This window comes from Vespula vulgaris, chromosome 20 (assembly GCF_905475345.1).
Source record: "Vespula vulgaris chromosome 20, iyVesVulg1.1, whole genome shotgun sequence".
Classification (NCBI taxonomy): Eukaryota; Metazoa; Arthropoda; class Insecta; order Hymenoptera; family Vespidae; genus Vespula; species Vespula vulgaris.
In genome coordinates, this window is record NC_066605.1 from 542,574 (window position 1) to 564,671 (window position 22,098).

Here is a 22,098-nt window from a genome sequence, read left to right on the forward strand (position 1 = left end):
GCAAAATAAATCGAACCAATAGGAAAGCTCATATTCTCCGTCCTCTTTTCTACGTCTTTCGTATCTAAAATTCGAACATGAGCGGGAAAGGAAATTTCGGGGCTGACATCTTGCGGGGTGCATTCAAGAACGTCTTGCGCGACGAAAAGTCTCGAATCGATTTACACGTTGAGTTTTAACTGCACACACATATATATATATATACATACACATATTTATATGTACGATACACACATATATATATATATATACATATGTAGAGAGAAAATCGTCAGAGTAGAGAAACGTCGTCTGTCGTGTCTAGGAGCCTAAGCGACGGCCCTTAGGGTTCGTACAATTTTTTTATGTGCAAAGGGTGGCGACAAAAGAGAGCGTACAACGAAGAGGGAGAGAAAAGGAGAGAGAAAGAGAGCCAAATAGTCGGAGAGAGAGGGAAAGAGACAGATAGAATAAGTAGTGCCACGTGATAAACGAAGAAGAGGGAGAGACGTTAAGGGGAAAGGGCTCGGAGGGAGAAGGACAACAGATGTCCTACTGTATGACGCACGGGGATATTTAGCCTTCGCGAGGATAGTCGTTGCCTTGTTCCTGCACGTTGCGGAAGTATAGTGGTTACGAAAAAAAGAGGTTAATTTCGCTCTCTCTTCCTCTCTCTCTCTTTCTCTCTTTCTCTTTTTCTCTGTCTCTCTCGCTCTGCTCTGTGCGTGCTTTCTCTCTCTCTCCTTCTTTCTCTCTTTCTCTCTCTTTTCCTCTATCTCTTCTTTTCTCTTCTATCACGCGTGCCAAAACAAGATTTATTTCCGAAAGGATTCTCCTCCGAATTACAAGTACGTATTTCCTTTCGAATTTATCGAAAACGATTTGATTAATTCATTCGTCGTTATTAAAAAATCGACGATCACGTTCGATATTAATTTATCCAAGCATTCGAACGAGTTTCGTCGATTATTTTTCTCGTATTTTAATTACTTGTAATTATGATTGTAATTACGATTATACATATATATGTATATATACGCGTACACAGTAATCGTTAATTTGGTAGCATTGTTTCCAAAAAAAAAAAAGAAGGACGATGTCCCCGAAATAATAAGTGCGCATATTAGGATAATCCTCGATGATGTGCGAGATTTCGAAGGTCCAACGAAGGATCTTTCGCGATCAGGACCCACCGCGAATATGCGAGAAAGCAAAGGATAATCGTTTTTTGAAAAACGAGTCGGAATTTTCCAAATCTACGCCGAATTCACCGACTGCATTGCAACAAAGAGCATCCACGGCCAGTTTGGAAAAGTGTTTGAGCGAGCCAGGATTCTTAGAAAAAGAATTGAAGAACGAGAATTGTTCGAGAATAAAGACGAAAGAATTAGCTTCTTTTTCGTCAACTACGTCGTTATCTCTGAAAGTTAACGCCGATGAGAAACGAAAGGAATCGTCTTCTTTTGTATCGACGAACGTTCAAGATTTCATCGTCGAACTCTCTACGAAAGTGCCTTCCTCTTCGTCTTCTTCGCCGTCTTTCTCTTTTTGCGATAAAAAGGTAAGAGACATTCGTTTTCTTGTATTAAAGAGAGAGAGAGAGAGAGAGAGAGAGAGAGAGAGCATCGTAATAATCATAATATTAATAATTTGCTAATTGTATGCCCGCTGCGTCACGAAATAATACATACCTGCGTCGTTGCAGAATGACGCGTATCACGTGACCACAGCGCGTGATTCGAATTAGTAACTACGTAATAACATTTAGCAGATAATAATGATAATAATGCTCCAATTTTGATCGTCTCTCTTAATTGATTATTGCGACAAATATTACGACGTTCTCTCGATCCTCTTTCTTAAATTTCTATCGAAATCTTAGATAATATTTGCGCCGCGTAGTGATATACTACGTACGTTAGGCGTTCGTAGAATGCGCGTTACGTAAATTATTTACGTAGTTTATTTTAAATAGCGTTATTCAATGAACCGAAGCGAAAGTAATCTCAAACGGTGTTACCACGTTTATTGTTAATGATCGGCGACGACGAATCGATTAAATATGCATAGTTGAGAATGTCGAAATGGGAAAGGCGAGGTTATGGTCTCCGACGTATGGAAATTTTCAGTAAGTAGAATTGATTTATTGCAAAGTGCAAAAAACGTGTCCTAAACAAATTCCAGGATATATCGAGCGTACATACGATGTCGTATACGATACGAATACAAAGATTACGCATCCGTGAAAAGTTAAAAATGTCACGTTGTGTTCTGCCGAAGAAACAGTAAAGTCACTCGTGCGGAATAAACCTTGAATAGATATCGTTCGTTCATCGACATCGAGAAAAGCTTTAACAAGTTTTATTTTGTTATATATAAACGTCGATTGTTACATTTAACTCCGACGATGCAGTGCGATTTTTTTTTCTTTTCTTTTTTTCTCTTCTTCTTTCTCAGCGCGTTCGTAGAGAACATAATGATGCGTACTATTTAACAATTACGTAGAATTCAATGATACTTCATCTAGTTCGCATCTTCGTGTTCTCGTTCGTACTTTACAGAATTATATTATATTTTATGTACATATTAATACATATAGCTTTTATATACGTAGATACATGTAAACGGATACGTAGCGCAATCTTGAATCGTGAAAACGATTCAATCGTGAGTTATCCTCGAGGAAACGAAGAAATATAGTTACTTTTGACCGCAAGAACCAGTTTCATCGTTAATGAAGTTTCCACTGGTGTCAGGTTTAAAGAGTTCACACATACCCAGGTATTATATTATAGGTACCTACTTGGTATGTCATTAGTAGGACGAAAGGAATATAGGAAATAATGTGTTAGAAAATTATATCTGCTGCTCCAATAGCTTTTTCATCGATAGCTATAGCAATCGGGACAAAAAACATTTTCAATCGCTGTGATTATTATTAATTTGATAATGGTGTCGTCGTCGTCGTCGTCGTCGTCGTCGTCCTCGTCGTCGTTGTTGTTGATCATCATCCTGGAGAAAAGGTGAATGATGCGTTGTACGGATACGACAGATGTTTCGTTCTTAAAATTCCTGGAAGAGAGACGCATCGTAGCGTGCAAGGTGATCGTACTACGACATGCAGAGGGCCCCGAGATGAATTAGGTTCGGACCTGGAAGATGCGGGCCTGTTGCAGGTTCCTTTCCACGGATGCCTTCCTTTGTGCGGAATTTGGATTAAGGGGCTTTCATACTCACACGTTATTTTTCACGTTATTATATATCAAGAACTTATCGTATCATCGAAAACATAGCCGTCATTTTGTCTAGTTATACGTAATAGGACAAGTAGGTACCTTTTTTATCGACCGCGATCAATAATTATTTAATTGTTAGAATGGTATTAAATTTTGTTTTAATTTTTTTTTTTTTTTTTCTTAGCATTGTCATCTCTTATGGATTGTTGTAAAACGTTCGAAATCTAATGTAGATCGAGTCAATCTCTAAAAGGTTCAACAACTCCAATGACTTCCTGAAGATTTCCATGTTGTACCGTTTTATTTTACGTTCGAGCCACATACGAACGCGAATAGCTTTAAGCGGAAATTCGCTTGCTAATACTACGTACATACGTTTATACATAGATACGTATATATATATATATATATATATATATATATATATATATATATAACAACATGAGGGCATTGACCGCCTATGTTAACATTCGATCGGAATCGCGCTATTTTTGGTAGAAACAATTTCTCAGTCTCGTAACTGTATTCTCGAGAAAGAGAGACGTTTCGATGAATATTTTATCCAGTTTCTCATCAATTGCACCGACTATCTCAGATTGGTTATCGTAGAATCGCATTAAATGTTCATATTTATTGAAAAGGCTAAAGAAAAATTGTCGAATTAACGTTTAATGACAAATAACTTTGCTAATTATTTATAATATCTTATTTTGCGTTGATTAATCTTACAACTCGGTAATTAGAAAAAGGAAAAAAAATAATTACAATTTTTATCTTCAATTCTATTCAATTGATCTATTTTGTCTCTAGAACTCGAATAATATCTGAAAAATATAATCTTTTTATCTCGCATTGATCAATTTTATCGTCGTATTCTTTTTTAGTGTTTGAAGGGTCCGTGAGTCTTCTCGAATTCTTTTTCTAGTTAGACCGTCGGACGAGAGAGGCGTGAAAACATTTAGAGGCAAGCGTTCAGTGTGAAAGCAGCCTAATTAAGGCTGGAGCCAGCGTGGTCTCGAGGTGCAGCTTGCCGTAGCGGAGCTTCAGTTCGATGTTTACGCTCGTACTTTAAACATTTTTCTTGACTCCCTTAGTTTCGTACGTACCTATCGTACCAGGTGTTGTCTTCTTTTTTTTTTACGTTTATCGATTTTATTACATTATCAATTAAATCAGTGGTGACAATCTTCTTTAGTGATCTCTTGATGTTCATCGAGTTAGATTCGAATCGAACAACGAAGTTGTTTTTTTTATATATATATATTTTCTTCATTGAAATTTCTTTGGAGCATACTTCTTTTTTTTTTTAAACAGTACGACTTAATAAACAGATTTTTCCAACGGACACTTAAAATCTGCTGCGAGTGATCCACGTCGAAATTCTAGTATGTATTTCTATGTATTTATACTTTTAATAATCAAAATCATTTAATTTAGATTAAAATCGAAAGCATCGTGTATGATAGAAGGATTGTACGATGTGAATATATGGGATAACATTATTATTGTTATTATTATTAATGAACGAGATTCGTTGTTAATTCAAACATCATTGCACTAGAATAAAAGGATGCAAAAGTTCAAGTTAACTATCCCATTTTATTTTTTTATTATTTTCTTTTTTTTTTTAATTAAAACACACGATGTACATGAGTTTTTTCATATCTGAATAATCCTCTTCAGTATGTGATAACGAACGTTTCATTCGAAACGTATTTAAAAATTTACGTGTGTGTCTATGTTGTGTATGTGTATATATATATAATATATATATACACATATGCTTGTTTGCAACGATGTAAAATTGCGTAACACGAAGGCGTTTTGTATTTGCACGCCCATTTGACGTATTTCGCCTACTTAAGTTCACGCACGTACACTTATCGTACACCTATCTATATAATTAATATTTGTTTGCTTAAACAACAGAAAAAAGAAGATAGTCTTTCGAGTTATGGCATATAACAGACATTACTACATTGGGTGACCCACTAATTAAAAAAAATTCGCAGTCGTACTCATTGAATTTATGAACGAGGGAGTGTGTGTTTTTTATGAATTATTTAAACGACTTCGCCAAGATATTCTTTTTTTATTTATTTTTGTTTTGCGTGTAATTCTTAATAGTTGATTATCTTATATTATGATACGAGATAATTAAGAATAATATTGAAAAATATAGAAAGTGATATAATAGAAAATATTTAAATAATATAATCTCTTCGGTATTAATGATAACGATATCGATTTATTATACATTCGATTTGAACGTAGCACGAAGCTCATGCCTTTTATAAAAGGCGACCCCGTAGCGTGCATACTATGGTTACATCCGTTGAATAATTATAAGATAACGCTTATCGTAGGTTCGCGTCTGGCGTACTTTGCTCGTAAATTTAAGACAAAGATTTGCTTTGAAACCGCCAATCGTTAGACTAGATATCGACTACATAAACCTTTTCGATAGCTCGATTAGCGTCTATCTAGCATTAACAAAACGGAAAAATTATATCTCCTTTTTTGTTTTTTTCCTATAAGGATAAAAGATATTGAATATGTCGTTATCTCTGTAATTAATCGTCGGCTAACTACCACACATTCGAATGATTTTTTATTAAGAAACTAGTTTATAATGTAGATACATTTATTTTTATTCTTCCGTTTTGCTTTTACAATGATTATTTCAAGTGGTAATTTTAACTTTCTAATTGTTTTATTACATACACTTTGAAACTTTTTATCTACGACCAAGCGATCATTCTTCTCTCCATTGTCCTTTGAATTAATATTCTCGCAAATATTTATATCTACGTACGTCTAGAGACATAAGCTCATAAAAATGCGATGTGGAATTTAATAAAGAAATTTTTAACGATTATTTTATTCGAGTTGGAGCAGGAAAGTATTTGGAAACGTATGAATTTCGAATGTAATAATTTTCATGTATATATAATATTACATATATATATATATATATATATATATATATATACACTCGTTTTTGTCGCATTATTTTTATAATGAAAAAAATTTGCTAATAGTAAGGCTTTTTATAGAGAGAAAATATTTGATAATTGGTCGTATTGAGAGTCACGGTTTTGAACGATTTAAACGATCGGTATACTTTCAAAGTGACCAAGTTGTCGGTCTTAAAAGATTAATTCAACTGCAAACTGGTTGCACCGCGTTCAGAACTAGATTCTCCTTGTGAGACTGAGATTCTTATATACAGGGTGTGAAATCATTTCCTACGATCGACCGGTCAACAATTTCGAACGACTTTCGATCGACTTCGTTTCGTACGATAAAAGAAGAAAAAGGATAATTAAAAACGATTTATAATACATGCTTATATACGTTCTCGATCGTAGTTATTTTTTAACGTGTCTACTCGCTATTGCTTTTTTTCTTCTTTTCTTTAACATTTAATATTTCCTTAATCCATTCTATTTTCTCTAAGCAAAAATATTGTTTAAGTTTTGAATAATGTTCATCTAGAATGATGAATGATTTATAATTCGAATTTCGCGCGCGTTGACGTTTATCGAGATAAATCGACTTGGACGTCCTGGATAAAAAAAGAAGCAGATAAAAGAAAATAAAATAAAAGATAAAAGATAAAAAATGAATAGCAAAAACGCGTGTTAAATTTGCAAAATGACAGACGTAATCGTGAACTCGAGCATAAATGCACGTGCGTCTTATGTACGCGGAAGTACGTAAGTACATGATGGAGAACGAGTTATATTTTTAAACTTACATACGTATGTACATATGTAGTATAACGTCGACGATCTTTAACGCCGTTAGAAGAGAACATGGTGCACGTTCCAAGCATAATAGTCTTCATTTTTCATCAATGAAATTAATAGTAAATAAATATAATCGTTCGATTAAAAAATCTCGTGTAAAAACAAAGTAGTTTTGAAATTAATTTTAACGCGCGAGAAGAATTGGTTCATGGTTAGAAAATTTCCAATAACATTCTATTTTTATTTTTATTACGAATAACCTTGGACTATAATATCATACGTACTTAGATATATATATATATATATATACATATACGTACGTATATGAAAGATTTTTAAATAATATGAGAACAGAGAGAGACCGCGTGAAACGATTATTTTCGAATGCAAAGGTAAAAGTGCACTCGGCTATTGTTCGTGTACTCTATTGCTAGTAGTCGGTCGTTGCAGGAGCCAAAAAAAAAGTTTAAAAAAAGGAAAGAAAAAAAAACAGAAAAAACAAAATAACAAAAGATGCAGAATTCTCTCGGTTCTAATGTTACTTTCTAAGAATAAGAGGGACAGATCGCGTAAAATTGTTGCGTCTGACGACTTCACGGCATATTAACGTCGCCGTGAGCATTTAAAAGTCATTACCACGAGATAGAAAGAGAAAAGGCCTTAAGATTTTCTTACGACTTTGCAAGAAAATGACTATGTGACTTCTTTCTCGCTGAGATGATTTCATGACGATAAAATTTAACGTTCGCTTTGCTCAGATACCATGACCGATCGGTTTTTAATCAGAGACTAATTCCTTAAATATTTTATGAATCGCGAACGTATATATATATATATATATATATATATATATATATATATATATATATTATAGATATATGTACGTAAATAAATTTCATTTGAAAGCTATCGTGAATTTAATAATCAATTTAAAAACATAATTATTATCTTTTATTTTGAATTTGATAAAAGGAACTATCTTTATTCTAATATTTTCAAAGTGTTATCACTGTAATTACGACAGAGAGAGATAGGATTGTGTGATGACTATGAAAATAGTAAATGATGAATCACGTTTTCGTCATTGTTTCTACTAGCTCGCGTGCAAAAAAAAAATTGCATAGGACAATTGCATTAGTCAAAAAATAGAATCGTTTCTTCCCGCGTGTTAAAATATCATAAAGTATGAAAGAGAAAACGAAGATTCCTGTACAAGTACTCAAACGGTGAGTAGGACGATTTAACGAATGACCGTGTATTTTCCTGTACGCTATCATTTTCTTTTCCTCTTGATGTCTGTGATAAATTAAAAAATTTAATATGATCGTCGTAACGTCGTCGATTATAGTACGGAATAATTGTTTACTAAATTAATTTTGTTTTTTACTTCAAATATTTTCGTAACATAAAAAACGAGCTTCTTATTTTATTTTTTAAGAGGAGTTCATCGACGAAGCTCGAAATAGCGTCGTATCCTTCCCCTCTTCGAAAAGAGTTGGTTAGGGAAACAACATTCGGTTTCGCTTTTTCCAATTCTCAGGGATGCGAGAAAACAAAGCCTAACTTGCAGGCGTCGCGTTCGCTTTCTAAACGGTTGAACGAATTTCCTCTACTCGTGATGAGAATCGTTCAACGCTTGCTGTTACTGTTACTAGCTACTGTTGCGTCCAGTTCGATGCGATCGAGTAGAACGCGATCCTCTGCTTGAAGTTCTTTTTTTTTATCGTCTAATAAAAATCGATTCAAGTTAAATTCACTCCTTTACGAAGAAAACTGTTTTGAATAATTTGGAAGAAAAAAGAAAAAGAAAGAAGAAAGGAGATAAAGGAAATATAAATAGAAATTATTAGACAGGAATATTCATAATCAATTAATATTCTTCGTGTCATTTTTAACAAATTTTTCGTCGATTTGAGAATATTATTTAATTAAGTGATTATCTATAGGACAAAGAAAATATAATCTGGATTAAAGGACGCGAAACGATGACAATAACGGAGATAAAAGAGAAATGGCTGACGCGACGAGGAGAATTAGGTATTCGATGATGTCGGAAGTGCAACGTGCTCGTTATCGGCTCTCGATTGCTTTTCCGAACTTCTCAATCAGCCACAATTTCCGGCTCGCCGTCGAGAATCGATCGTCGAACCCGCCGATGTCGTCTCGTCTAATAGACCAGAGTACAAAATTTATCGCTCGAAGATGCGCCAGAAGATGCATTGATGAGCCGGAAGATGCGTTGATGCACCTGCAACTTTTACTTTAAAACACTTTGCCGCTCCGCTTCTTCTTTCTTTCCTTTATTTTTTATTAGACTTTTATCTGATTTTTTCAAACCTTTTTTATCAGTTCGTTGCACGCAATACAACATCTTGATTTGCTCGATCGAAAACAAATCGATTAGCGTTATTTACAATTGATTTTTATTTAACGAGTAACTTATCGAAGGATCGAAGGAAAATTATTTTTAATGTTAGTTGAGCTTTGAAATATTTTTCCATTCGTTTCTTCTTCATCATCGAACGGATTTAATCGTTAAGATAAACGAGGAATTCGATTAAACGAGTCGCGAAGACGATCTCGATGGTCAGATTACGAGAGAGTGAAAGTACTCGGTGAACAGGTGGCTAAGACGGGAAGCGTTTTCTAGCGGAGATTTCAGTCTTGTGAACGATCTCGAACGAGATCAACGCGTTTATATTTCCTCGTATAGATACGCGCGAATTTCAGAAGTTACACCAAAAGTTGTTTAAATTAAAAGATTAGAAGTAGGACGTATGGATCAACAATTGTCCTAAACCAAATTTATTAGATTATTTACAAATCCTTCGTATAACAAATTCATTTCTGTTGAAATATTACGAAGAAGGACATTATTTCACAACTTATCATTTTTACAAATATTTTACTTAATTTCGAATTAATATCACGCGTTTGTAACGAAGATAGAATGAAAGAAAATTACACATAAAAGACAAGTAATTTCTAAAGTACAGAAAATATTTCGCACATGTGCGAGTGCATCGTCCGCGAGTTCTTTGCTATCGACGACTCAAGGAGGATTCGAGATGCGAGAAGGAGAAGAAGCAGGTAATAGCCAGAGGTCGTATTGCTCTTATTAAAGGGTCGCCGTGGTCTGATGCAGGTGGCTGCAGCCGTTGCAACGGCGAAGAAAGCTTTCGATAATAACAAAGGGCTCGACGAGAGATAGCGATCGCCGTTTCATTCTGCCGCCTTTCGAATCCACCTCTCCATGATTTTTAATAAAGGTCGAGTACGGGATCGATCTATCTTAAAAATTTATTTATCTTTTTTTTTTTCTAAACTAAGGAACGTCCGTATATATATATTTTTTTTCTTCGTAGCAAATAATCGCATTTAATTTAATAATTGCAATTATTTATTTTTACAATAATTACTCGCGTTACACTAATCATAAAGTTTGATATTGATACGTGATATGTGCGATCGAGATAAAGCTTTTCTTTTTCTTCCTTTTTTTCATACCTTTTTTCCTTTATCTTCTCCTTTCTACCTTTCATTGATATTCATTACTCGTATGATTTCAAAGTAAGAGCAAAAGTATTTATGATCGACGCTGAAGTTAAAACGTTCTTTGGAGCATGTTATCTCGACTACTAGAAAGTGTATATGATTTTCTTGCAATTATTCGATGCATCATCAATCCTTTTTCACGATGTCGAAGACAATATTAATTTTCTTTTTTCTCCATAAGTCGAAGAATCTTTGAAATAATTTCTATGGGACGATAAATCATTTAATTTTTGTTTTATAAAATAATACAAAAAAGAAAAAGGGAATTTCAACTCTCGAATCATCGACTTGTAAAGTTTCGACCACGTAACGTAAACTCATAATTAAATGTCGGCGAACTTCCGTTTAGGGTAAAAATGGAAGGATAGCGGTTTGTGCCCTTTCACCTTGTTCCCACGAACGTAAAAAAGAAAAAAAAAATAAGTCGAGTACTCGGATAATTTGAGTTAAGACAAAAATATTCTATCATGGAGAGAAAATGATAGAAATAGAGAAAGAGAGAGAGAGAAATTCTATTTATACGAATATATATGTGTGTGTACGAAGTACATTGTAACTAAGTAAGTACGTGTCTCTCTATATAAATTATCTGTGTGTATGTGCGTAATATATATTATCGCTTTCCAAGTATTAGTTATCTGTACGTACGTCGTCCTTCTGTGGGCATTATCTATGCATGTGTAGGATTGTTCATGCGTATGGAAGATTATGGGTGTGTCGGTATCCGTTACACAGAGAGAGGTCACATGGGCAACGAGCGCGAACTTGTCTCCTCTCTTGCCTCGTGCGTCTGTCAGTTTGCATCGTGCACTCGAACGAGCGGGAAGTGCATTCCCTCTCTCTTTCTCTATCCAACTATTTATCTATCCATATCATTATTATATCGCGAAGACGTGACATACAGGACTTCTCGGAGCTTTGTTTTCATCCCAAAACGATCCCGAATTATTGGAATTTTTTTTCTTTTATTTCTTTTTTTCTTCTTTTTTTTTTCCTTTTTCATCCTTCGCATCATCGACGAGGTAATTATTATCTTCAAATAATTTTTAAAGGACACGTGTACGATAGATTTTTATTTAGTTTATTCCTTTTCTTAAGCATGCAATAATTTTCTTAACGATTTTAATTACATTAGAATTATTAGTGAAAGATTTCGATGATAAATATGACGAATAATTAATTTTAATGATGATTATTAAGCGTCGATATACGTATCACTCTTTTTTTCTTTTCTTCTTTATTTCTCTGTTTAATTTCTCGTAGATGCATCAACAGGACAATTATGTATCGTTTGTCTCGGAGATCCATTATTTAGACCATTATCTTGTCCCAGTAAGATCACAGATGACATTCTAAAAGAACACTTACGCTTTTCCGTCTTAGTTAATATCATCGTGAGTCATAAAGACGAGTCATTTCAACGATCACGTAAGGAATTCCATGGTCAAAGTTGTCCTTTTTTTTCATATACATAGTTTTTTCTAGTCTTTCGCAAAAATCTCTTTTCTTAATTCGCGACGCGTAAGTTATAAAAGAGAGATCCCTTTTCGTTCGTAAGCTATGCCCTTTAAACTTGAAGAGTACCCTCGAGTAATGCGATCGTCTTCCGGGGCTCTAGACGTAGTTTGTCTTGTTTTCGCTATGCCGACGCCTTTTAAAAATCACGAAATTATTCAGACGACTAAATTCGATATCTCCATGGAGTTTAAAGTTTAATCCAACAAATCGTCTCGGATCTTTTATAAAAGTCAAAATTTCTTTCGAAAGAATACAGAACAAACGAGCTGAGAAATATGAAAGTACTTTTGAAATTTAATTATTTGACGAATGAAGAAGTATTAACAAAAATTCTCTACCGTGTATCGTAGTATTAAAATTTCCAAAAAAGGTGACGTAAGGGTAGTAGTACGTGCTCGATGTTCGATTGCTCGATCGTCTCAAAGATTTTCATATCCGTGTCAAGAGGGTGCAACGAAGCATAAACGTGTTCGAATCGATCGGCTTAAGAAAAGAAGAGAGTGGGGCAGGGGTAAAGGGGAAGTGGTTGGCGAGAAAGAAATAGAAAATTTGCTTTTCTTCCTTCAGATCTGTGTTCTGTGCATAGGTATATTTACGTATTTTCCCGTGTAAAGGTAGCTTACAATTATTTAGACGCGATTCGTGTTCCATTCATAGTCTCGGCGATCGGAAAAGGTCGCTTTTCGTCGAGCGATATAACCAGAGTACATTTTTTCCCGTACGTGCGCTTTGCTGCATTCGTGTTTCGATGCATCTCTTTTCCCGCCCTTTCTCTCTTAGCTCGAGAAAAGTGGAAATAAAATATGATTCGTTCATTGGTTTAATAACACTTACGAAATTGGCCAAAGTTAATTATTTCTCTTTCGTTGTTTTTTCTTTTTTTTTCTCGATATTTTAGATAATCCTTTGATTTTTTGTATCTATTGAAATCACGAACATGTTGTTCCACGATGATACTTTGGTCTTTCGAAACGAAACGAAACGAAATGTAGAAGATATTTGTAACAAAAATATCGTATGCACATTGATGCGCTCCAAAAAATCAGGACACGTATGCACAATGTATAAAAAAAGGAAAAAAAAAGAAAAAAGGGGTATTACGTCTGGTGTCATTATGCAAGCAGTACGTTTCTCTGTAGGACACCTTTTGTACGATCTTTTGTTGACGCACGAAACTGACTGTGAGTGAGATAAAGACACAGAGAGAGAGAGAGAGAGAGAGAGAGAGAGAGAGGGAGAGATAAAGAAGAAAGAATAAAAAAGAACATCGTTCTCCGTGAATGTGCACAAAGCTTCTCGTGCGCGTAACGAGTTCGTAAGAGATACGCCTGGCTCTCGCACGTTAACTCGTTCATATTTCCATGAAAATCCGTTTCTTTTTCCTTTCTGACGAACGATGAAATATGATTAAGCATAAAGAAAGATAGAGAGAGAGAGAGAGAAAGATAGAGAGAGAGCACGTGTCCTTCAAAAAGTTTAAACGATTTTATTTATTTTATTGATTTTATTTATTCTAAATAAAAAAGAATAAATATATTAATGAAAAGAAAGGAAATGTATTAATCGTATTTAATTGCATATTAAAATTGTGATTTTTGTCAATTTATTTTTTACATATTAACGAAAGAAAATTATCTATAGAAATTGTTTTGAACAAGATATAAGAAAATATACGTAATAAAATAAAATAAAATAGATATTTTTTTTTTTACATTGATGACTCTCTCTCTCTTTTTTTCTGGATCATCTACAAGAAACTTTGTATACGAGTAACTATAGAAAATATTAAGTTCCAAAGCGTGCAAAAGATGATGATGAGCATCGAAACGAGTCTCTGTGAACACGCTACGGTACTCAAAAGTTTCTTCACCGTGACCAACAAACGATAAGTTTCTTCCTTTCGAGATGCACGTTAACTCGCTCTTCGAATACACCAAGCGCGAAACGCTTGAAAGAAGGCGACATTACACTAACTATATACATACATATGGTGTCTGTGATTGTGTGTATATGGTGTCGTGGTTAGGAGAGATCCCCTAACTTTTTCTTTCTTTCTCTCTCTCTCTCTCTCTCTCTGTCGTCCCTCTTTCGTGTTTACGTACGCGTCAAACAAACAAGTTCTAATGAATTCGGTTAGATAAAGGGGAGAGAGCCAGAACTCAGGAAGGAAGTGAAAAATATTTCATACTTTTTTGTCCGGAAGTTCTTCCCCCTCTTTTTATTTATTATTTTTTATTCTCGTGTCAAGTGTGCTGAGAAAACACAAAGGACTATGATAAATTTAGTAACAATGGATTGTATTATTAGAAATTCCATTGAATTAAATTGATAATGAAAGGTGGTAGATATAGATACTACAGAAATTTAGTCGTAATCTAATTACCTCGTTCGTTAATTCTCTTAAATTACATTCAGTCATACGTCGGAGCATGTCCTTTCGTTTTCAACCGTGATTCGTTAGGAGAGTAAAACGAGAGAAATCATCGTCGAGCATTCGTTTGTCATGTTAAAGATCGTTAGCAGATTGTTTGTTCTCACATCGTAAAAAGAGAGAAATTTTTTGTCATTGATTTCAAAAGACATTAGATCGTGAAAACACATAGAACAAGGATAGAAATTACTTTTTATGACATTAACGATCGATTGAAATTACTTTATAGCGTAGAATTTTTCAATTAGGACAATGAAATTATCGTCCATATTATTTCAAGTAGAATAAACTAGTTTATTAAATCGATGTTTACAATATACATATAGTCAATGAATCAATCTCTGAACTAGAAAAAATAAAAGAATTAAAGAACAACAAGTACGTCGATGAAGATCGATAAAATCTAATAAGGAAGTCACGATCGCAGGATCGAAGAGAAGACTTCCGAATTGTTGTTATTAACAATTATTAAAGAAGAAACTTTTGTAAAGAAAAATAAGAAGAAAAATAAAACCAAAAATCGAAAGGTTACATAATAATTTTCGACATTTTCCATTGGTCATTGAAAGGAGAATAAATACACTGCAAGTGTTCGTTTGTACGTAACTAAAAAAAGAAAAAAGTTCGATGTATATGGCAGAAGAATTTTTTTCATTCCAAATTGATCAAACCGGTTGTGTTCGCATAGATTTTATATCATACCTGCGATTATAAGATGCAATCGATGCAATTTCACGAACGAGATATATCTAATAATAATAATAGTAATAATAATAATAATAATAATAATAATAATAATAATAATAATAATAAAGAAATTGCAGCGATACTCCATAAAATATTTATATAATAATAACTGTATTACCAACTGGTAATAACACCGTTAATCAAGTTAACCACTTGTTTTTCAGGTGATTGCTAACGGTCTAAAGAACGATTCCTCGGACAGCTGCGACGTTTTGACGAACGGTGAGTCACTCATTTTAGATTTCCTCTATGATCTTCATTCTATCTTCTCTTTATTCCTTTCTTTTTTCCATCGCGTGTCATCGTAAAGAGTTATAACCAGCTACAAAGGGTGATCCATTAGTCGGATTAGACGAGTAAATCCTGTGTCATCGGCCTGGGATAGAAATGATCTATAACCTTCAGTAACATTTCCTCTTCTCCTTTTTAATGTTACAATATGGATTTAAAAGGAAATCTTTATAGGGGCTGTCCTTTCGTTAGAATTTTCAATTATTTTTTATTTCATTTTATTTTATATTTTAAGTTTATCCTACATTACCGACCGTATTAATATTCATTCATATGATTCATTGATTATTGAATGCGTAAAATCAGCTGATTTATATATATATCAATGAATTAAATCTAACGCAACACAGTCGGTAATGTAGGATACATTTAAAAAACAATGTATATATATATATATAATAAAGCTAAACGAATTCGAGTAAAAAATTATTACTTATTAAATTATTAAAATTAATTTTTCCTTTTTTTAGATGTTATTTAATCAGATACATTTTTTTGCGAAATTAGTATAAAATCGTTCCTGAACGTGTCCTTAACTCGGTATCATTTAGAGCAAGCGTTCATCACGAGCTGCCTGGCACGCATTTTCTCACGCTACTTCAGCTGCTCCTTACGGTGCAATGATCTCTCTCTATCTCTCTCCTCCCTTTCGTGCCCGTACACATCTGCCTGAAAATTACTTTTATCTCCAGCCCTTTCCCTCTCGCCACGACAATTCGTTCGGCTCGTTCGTTGCCGGACCTTCCTTCTCTCTCTCCCTCCCTCTCTCTCTCTCTCTCTCTCTCTCTCTCTCTCTCTCTCTCTCTCTGTATCTATCTATCTATCTCTCTCTTTAAATTAATGAACATAAGCCTTTCGGTATAGTGACTATCATTTCGTCGAAACTCGTCTGTGGTTTTGATTGCTATCAATTTTTTTTCTTTTTTTTTTTTTTTCAATGAAAATTGTTATTTTAAATAATAATTTTTATTTTTATAATAAGCCATTTAACGATTAGATTTACACTCTATATTTCAGAAACATATCTTGATTAAAATTAGAAGTAATTATTTCTGAAAATTATCCTTTACGTGCACAGTCTATAGGGTCAACAGTTTCTAAATGATTTTGAAATTGTAAAATTACAAATCTAGAAACTTTTGGTCCATCCTGTAGATATATAATCCAAAAAATATTTCGATTTCACACGGAACGAATTGTAATTAGAAAGTTCGAAGATTTACTGTCGATAACGTGTTTATAAAACGAGAGACAGGCGAGAAAGTCGTCGAACGAATTAGATTGATTATTACCTTTGCATCGATGGTTTCACTTTCGATAGAAAAAATTATGCAATGCTCGTTCCTTTTTTTATTTCTTTTTTTTTTATTTTTGTTATTATTTTTTTTTTTATTTGAAAGAATTAAAAAAAGAAAAATCGAAAGAGACAGAGAATAAGTATTTTGTAATAAGGATACAGCAATAGTTAGAGATAGTAATTCGAGAGATTTGTCTGGATTCGTTTCTCTTTAGTAATAAAACGTCATCGTAGTAGTTAGTTACGTTACTCCAATTTCTCTCTCTCTCTCTCTCTCTCTCTCTCTCTCTCTCTCTCTCTCTCTCTGCCTCATGGTTTATTACCTCATCAAATAATTTTCGTTCGGCGTATATAACAAAGTTAACAAGTTATCAAACAATCTACACTAATTTTATTTTCGCAATTTGCTCAAAGTTAATATTCTAATTAATGTGCAAAATTTGACTTGAGAAAAAAGAGAAAAAAAATATAAGCAAATTTCTTAATCGACATTTTATCATTTTCGTTCTTCTAATTGTCCACTTTCATTTAGAAACTTTTGAAAATCATTGTTCGTAGACAACATAGAAAAGTCATAGAAAAGAAAGAAAGAAAGAAAGAAAGGAAGAAAGAAAGAAAGAAAGAATGTATTCTCTCTTGTCTTAGAAAATATCAGGACACTTTTCATCTTCTTTCTCTCACGACTTTGGAAAAGAAAGGAGTATAATCGTTGTAACGAGAAAAGGAAAGGGGAGGTGGTTGGGAGGAAGGAGGGATTCTTTTACACGACTAATATCGTCACGCATGGTCGACTTTTCGTTCGTGAAATTCACTTTCCGCTCGTAAAGTCAAATAATCCGAATCGGATTCGCTTCCCCGTTTGACGAGAGAGTAAGAGAGAAGAAAGTGAGAAGCCTCCTTGTGATTCGATTTCATTTTATTTTCTATCGATCGACGATGACTTAGCACTTCTATTGATCATTCTTATGTTACTCAATTATTAGAAAGAAATCAAATGACGAAGAATCACAATAACGATCCATTAAAAGAAAAAAAAGAAAAGAAAAAAAAAATAAAAAAGACGAAGAACAAGTAATCTCTCAAAACTGTGTAGATACGTACATAAACGGCACGAAAATGCATAGGTGGTTTGTGCAAGATAGTGCATATTTTTTTTTTTTTGAATGCGCCCTGCGGTTTCATTCTCACCAAGAAAAAGATTTTTTTTGCATGGGGAACACTCGGTCAGAGATATACTACCTATCAGTATAACGAGCCGTCTCAGTTGAAACAGAAGAACAACCATCGAAACAAGAGAGTCGTACGTCTAACAAGCTACCGTAGAATGCATGCAACGTCGAAATGCATCCATGGTGCAGTGTCGCACTGCTTGCTTGCTTTTACCAAGAGAGACCTGCTGCGCTAATCCCGGAAAAGAAGTTCGAGGCTCTCTTGCTCCTTGTTTTTCTTATTACGAAAGTATCCGTTTGTTCGTCTGTCTCTCTCTCTCTCTTTTTTCCTTCCTTTTTTATCCTTCTATTTTTGTCATTATTTTTTGTTTATCATTATTTTTCTACAAATCGATCTTTTCCATATCCATCATATTTCTTGTCTCGCGAAATATCTGTACGTATTATTAATGTATTTCTTTATCTTTATTTTTGTTCATTTTTCTTTTCTTTTTTTTTCTTTTTATTCTTTTCACAAAAAAAAAAAACAAGTTTCGCATGGCCTCGCGTGAAACTTCGCGAGACAACCTTGATTTTGTTTAGTCGTTAGACACCTTATCAATGTCATATTATTTATTCAACATTACCTATGCAAATATTTGACGTATGTAACGACATCGTGACACACTTCTACAAACCTCCATTCCAGTTTTTCTCCTACTCTTTCTACTCCTCCTCCTCCTCCTCCTCCTATTTTTTCTCTTTGATCGCAACGACAAGTTTTAAGAGGGTCGATCCATTAGTTTTAACGCGATAAGCCGATGGTGAAATAAAAAATTCGATGTTTAAATAAACGCATAAATCATTTAATTCAAAGAATCTCTAACGGATTCCAATAGTTAACTGCTGGTTTAAAAAGTTTTTCTAATTTCAAATATTTCCCATCTAACGTTATCAATATCTTTTATTATTTTTAAAAATCTATATTCGTATTAAATGAATAATAAATGAGAAAACTAGAACGACGAGAAGAATCTATTTAAAATAATACTCGTAACTATTGTTCGGGTTAAAGTACTACGGTTATCTCGAGTTGAAGAACGAACGATAAGCGAGCAAATTCAATCGTCAATATTTAACTAATTAAACGTTTATAAATTATTCGAGAATATGTCTTAGATAAGCCGACATGGGAAAGACGTTTTAAAGGAGAAAAGAAAGCTGAGAAAAATCGAGGTTTATTATATCGAATGAGATTCAAATTTTATATACATAATATTATTAGCTTCACCTTGAAATATTACATACGTACATACCTACTCACAGACATATATATATATATATATACACACACACATACGTATACGTACGTATAGGACGTATGTAGTGCTCCGTAGACTCGTTCAAACTCTAAACCGATTAGTGAGTACGCGAAGCCATAAGCAAAACTATATAGAAAAGCATACTCTTTGATACGGTTCGTCCGGAAATGCTTCAGTGTGATATACCACGATGTCCGAGGAGGGTTCAGTTAGGGAAAAAATTGCATCGTTGGAGGGTGAATATTAAAATTATTGTCTGAGCTCCTTACGAAAGGGGAAAAGAAACGAGGGAGGGAGCTGGGAGCGAGAAGGAAAAAAAAAGAAAAATCGTTCGAATTTCATTTGGTCTGATACAAAAAATACAAATGATCAATGATTATTGATCGAGTTCATCGTATCGCGAATAATCGAATAAGCGATGACTCCTCTCGTTTGACTAACTCCAAGTGTATGATTGATTGTTCAGGAAGAAAAATGGCACCGGTTTTGGGTGTCCCACCGCCACCACCACCTGCACCTCACATGGGACCTGATGGCCTAATTTTACCTAGGAAACCTTACAACCCTTGCCTCACATCTACCAATCATAAAGATCTACGTAGAGAGTTACTTTTTAATCAGAAAATGTAAGTTGAGTAATATCATTTATTTATACATATGCATTTTTAAATCGATCATTTTAATAACGATTGTTATGCGAAGCATTTATTATTTTTTTTTATTCTTTTTTCTTCCAGAGGTAGAAACGTGTTAAATCAAAAAAGTGAGTTACAGAGAGCGTTAGAAAAGCAAAGAGAGAATGCATCTAGAAAAGAAGCTGAGAGAATTCGTGAAGAAACTTTTAAAGATGATCCAAGGACAGCATTGCAAAGGGCGATAGAGCAAAGAGCAAAACATATTCAAATAATGGTGAGTTTAGAAATGAAAAAGTAAGTAAAGTAATTGTAAAACATTGCTCGTTCGTTCCATTCAATTTGTAATGATCTATTTTTTTCATAAAAAAAAAATTACTCTGTACCAAATATAATTATACCATTTTTATTCCATTCCAGCAAGAGCAATCACAACCAACGATGATTGAGCCACCAAATAATCTCTTGATAACGGCAAGAGCGAAATTAAGACCGCGTACTGACTCGCAATGAATTAGAACAAATGTGGAAATTGGATCGAGTGAAACGTGAACAAAACTAACGATCATTACGTTTTCCTTAATGGATTTTAATATCGGACGATCATTTTTTTAGGACGTAATTTTGTGTACATAGATATACATACATACATACATACAACATACATACATACATACATCATACATACATACATACACACACGTGCATATATATATATATATGCATATTAAAAATCATTTTTTAGAAAAGCAGGACCATAAACTCGCACTCCTTATAGCCATAGGTAACAAAAAAAGGCAAACGCGCGTATTTAAGGAAAAAAAAGATATGTATGTTCCACATGAGAATGACGAGTTTGTAATATCTCTTTCTTTTTTTCATTTGTAAAGATTGAACAGAGAAAAAAGATAGAAATAACTTTAGACTATTTTTATGAGGAGTACGATTCGTAGTAAACGTTCATACATAGATAGTTCAATGATAAAATACGAATCGTTGTGTCGACTGTTAAATGTCGATATTAATTGCCCTACAAGTTGCTTTCTGCTTAAACGTGGAAGTATTATGATGATGATGATGACGACGACGACGACGACGACGATGATAAAGATGATGTAGATTCGTGTTCAACAGACAAAGACGAATTTATTTATAATGATAGTCTCTACACCATGGTGAGAGATTCTTCCGTGCCTCTACATGGACTCGTTGCTGTTAGTTGGGACACACTATACTTTCACTTGATAATAACCATGAACCATGAAAAAAAAAGTGTGTGAGATTTACTCGACTCGTAGAAAAAAATGTCGATTTTCTTTTTCTTTTTCTATCAATTTTATTAACTCAATTAAAGAAGGACCATAACTCTGACGCTTTCGGCTAATAAAATATGTAATGATTTTTAAACTTTCTGAATCTGGTATAATTTATAGTCAGGCAAGCGGTCGAGACGCAAACACTGAAATAATAATAATTTTTTTTTTGGGTGAAACATAGAGAGAGTATTGGAATCAATATCTTGGGACCATACACATAACGCAAGATTGGATGATAAAGAAGAAGGCCTTAAATGTAGTAGCAAAGCCAGATATATGATATAAGATTTTGTGGAAGAGAAAATATATATCTGTATTGTATCATACCGTTTCATATAGTAATAGTTAATTAATAAATAGAAGCATGTGGTTATTGATAATGCATACTGTTTCAAGACTGAAGGAACATGGACGAGATCAAGGCTTGAATATTCTAATATGTTTTAAATTACTATATAGCGAATTAAACAATATGAAAATAGTATCTATTTGACGCACTTATCATCTCATTGATCTGAAATATCGTTGAGTATATAGTTCTCTTGATATATATATAGTAATTATAATGAAATCGTTTTTTGTATCACTGCCACGTTTTCTGCACTAAAATTTGTTTATTGTTCGAACCAAGTTAAATACAATATATCAAGAGCGTGACGATTATCACAGTGGTACAATTAAAATTTCAAATATATTTTATTTCATATAGTGATCTATAAAACATTCCTGTCATTTCCGATAATATATAGGAGAAATTAACAATAAAGAGAATACAAAAGCTATTAAGAGAAAAACTCAACGAATGAAAATAAATCTCCAATATACTTCGGCAAAAAACGATCGATCGATTTAATTTTTTCAGGTACGTATTCGT

At 33.6% G+C, this 22,098-nt stretch overlaps 1 protein-coding gene across 5 annotated transcripts; it reads left to right on the forward strand.

The window, feature by feature from the left end:
* The first annotated feature begins 382 nt into the window (after positions 1-382).
* LOC127071163 (uncharacterized) lies at positions 383-21,558 on the forward strand. 5 transcript variants are annotated; one of them, XR_007784919.1, is made up of 7 exons: positions 383-827; positions 1,107-1,540; positions 15,383-15,440; positions 19,743-19,902; positions 20,014-20,185; positions 20,329-21,300; positions 21,406-21,558. XR_007784919.1 is itself a non-coding variant. In XM_051010093.1 (6 exons), exons 2-6 carry the CDS (start codon positions 1,118-1,120, stop codon positions 20,419-20,421), a joined length of 906 nt encoding a protein of 301 aa, XP_050866050.1. In that variant the 5' UTR covers positions 383-827; positions 1,107-1,117; the 3' UTR covers positions 20,422-21,558. The 5 variants fall into 5 exon arrangements, 3 of the variants coding, with proteins under 3 accessions (XP_050866050.1, XP_050866051.1, XP_050866053.1); XR_007784920.1 differs by having other exon boundaries at positions 20,329-21,180; XM_051010093.1 differs by having other exon boundaries at positions 20,329-21,558.
* Positions 21,559-22,098: the final 540 nt, after the last annotated feature.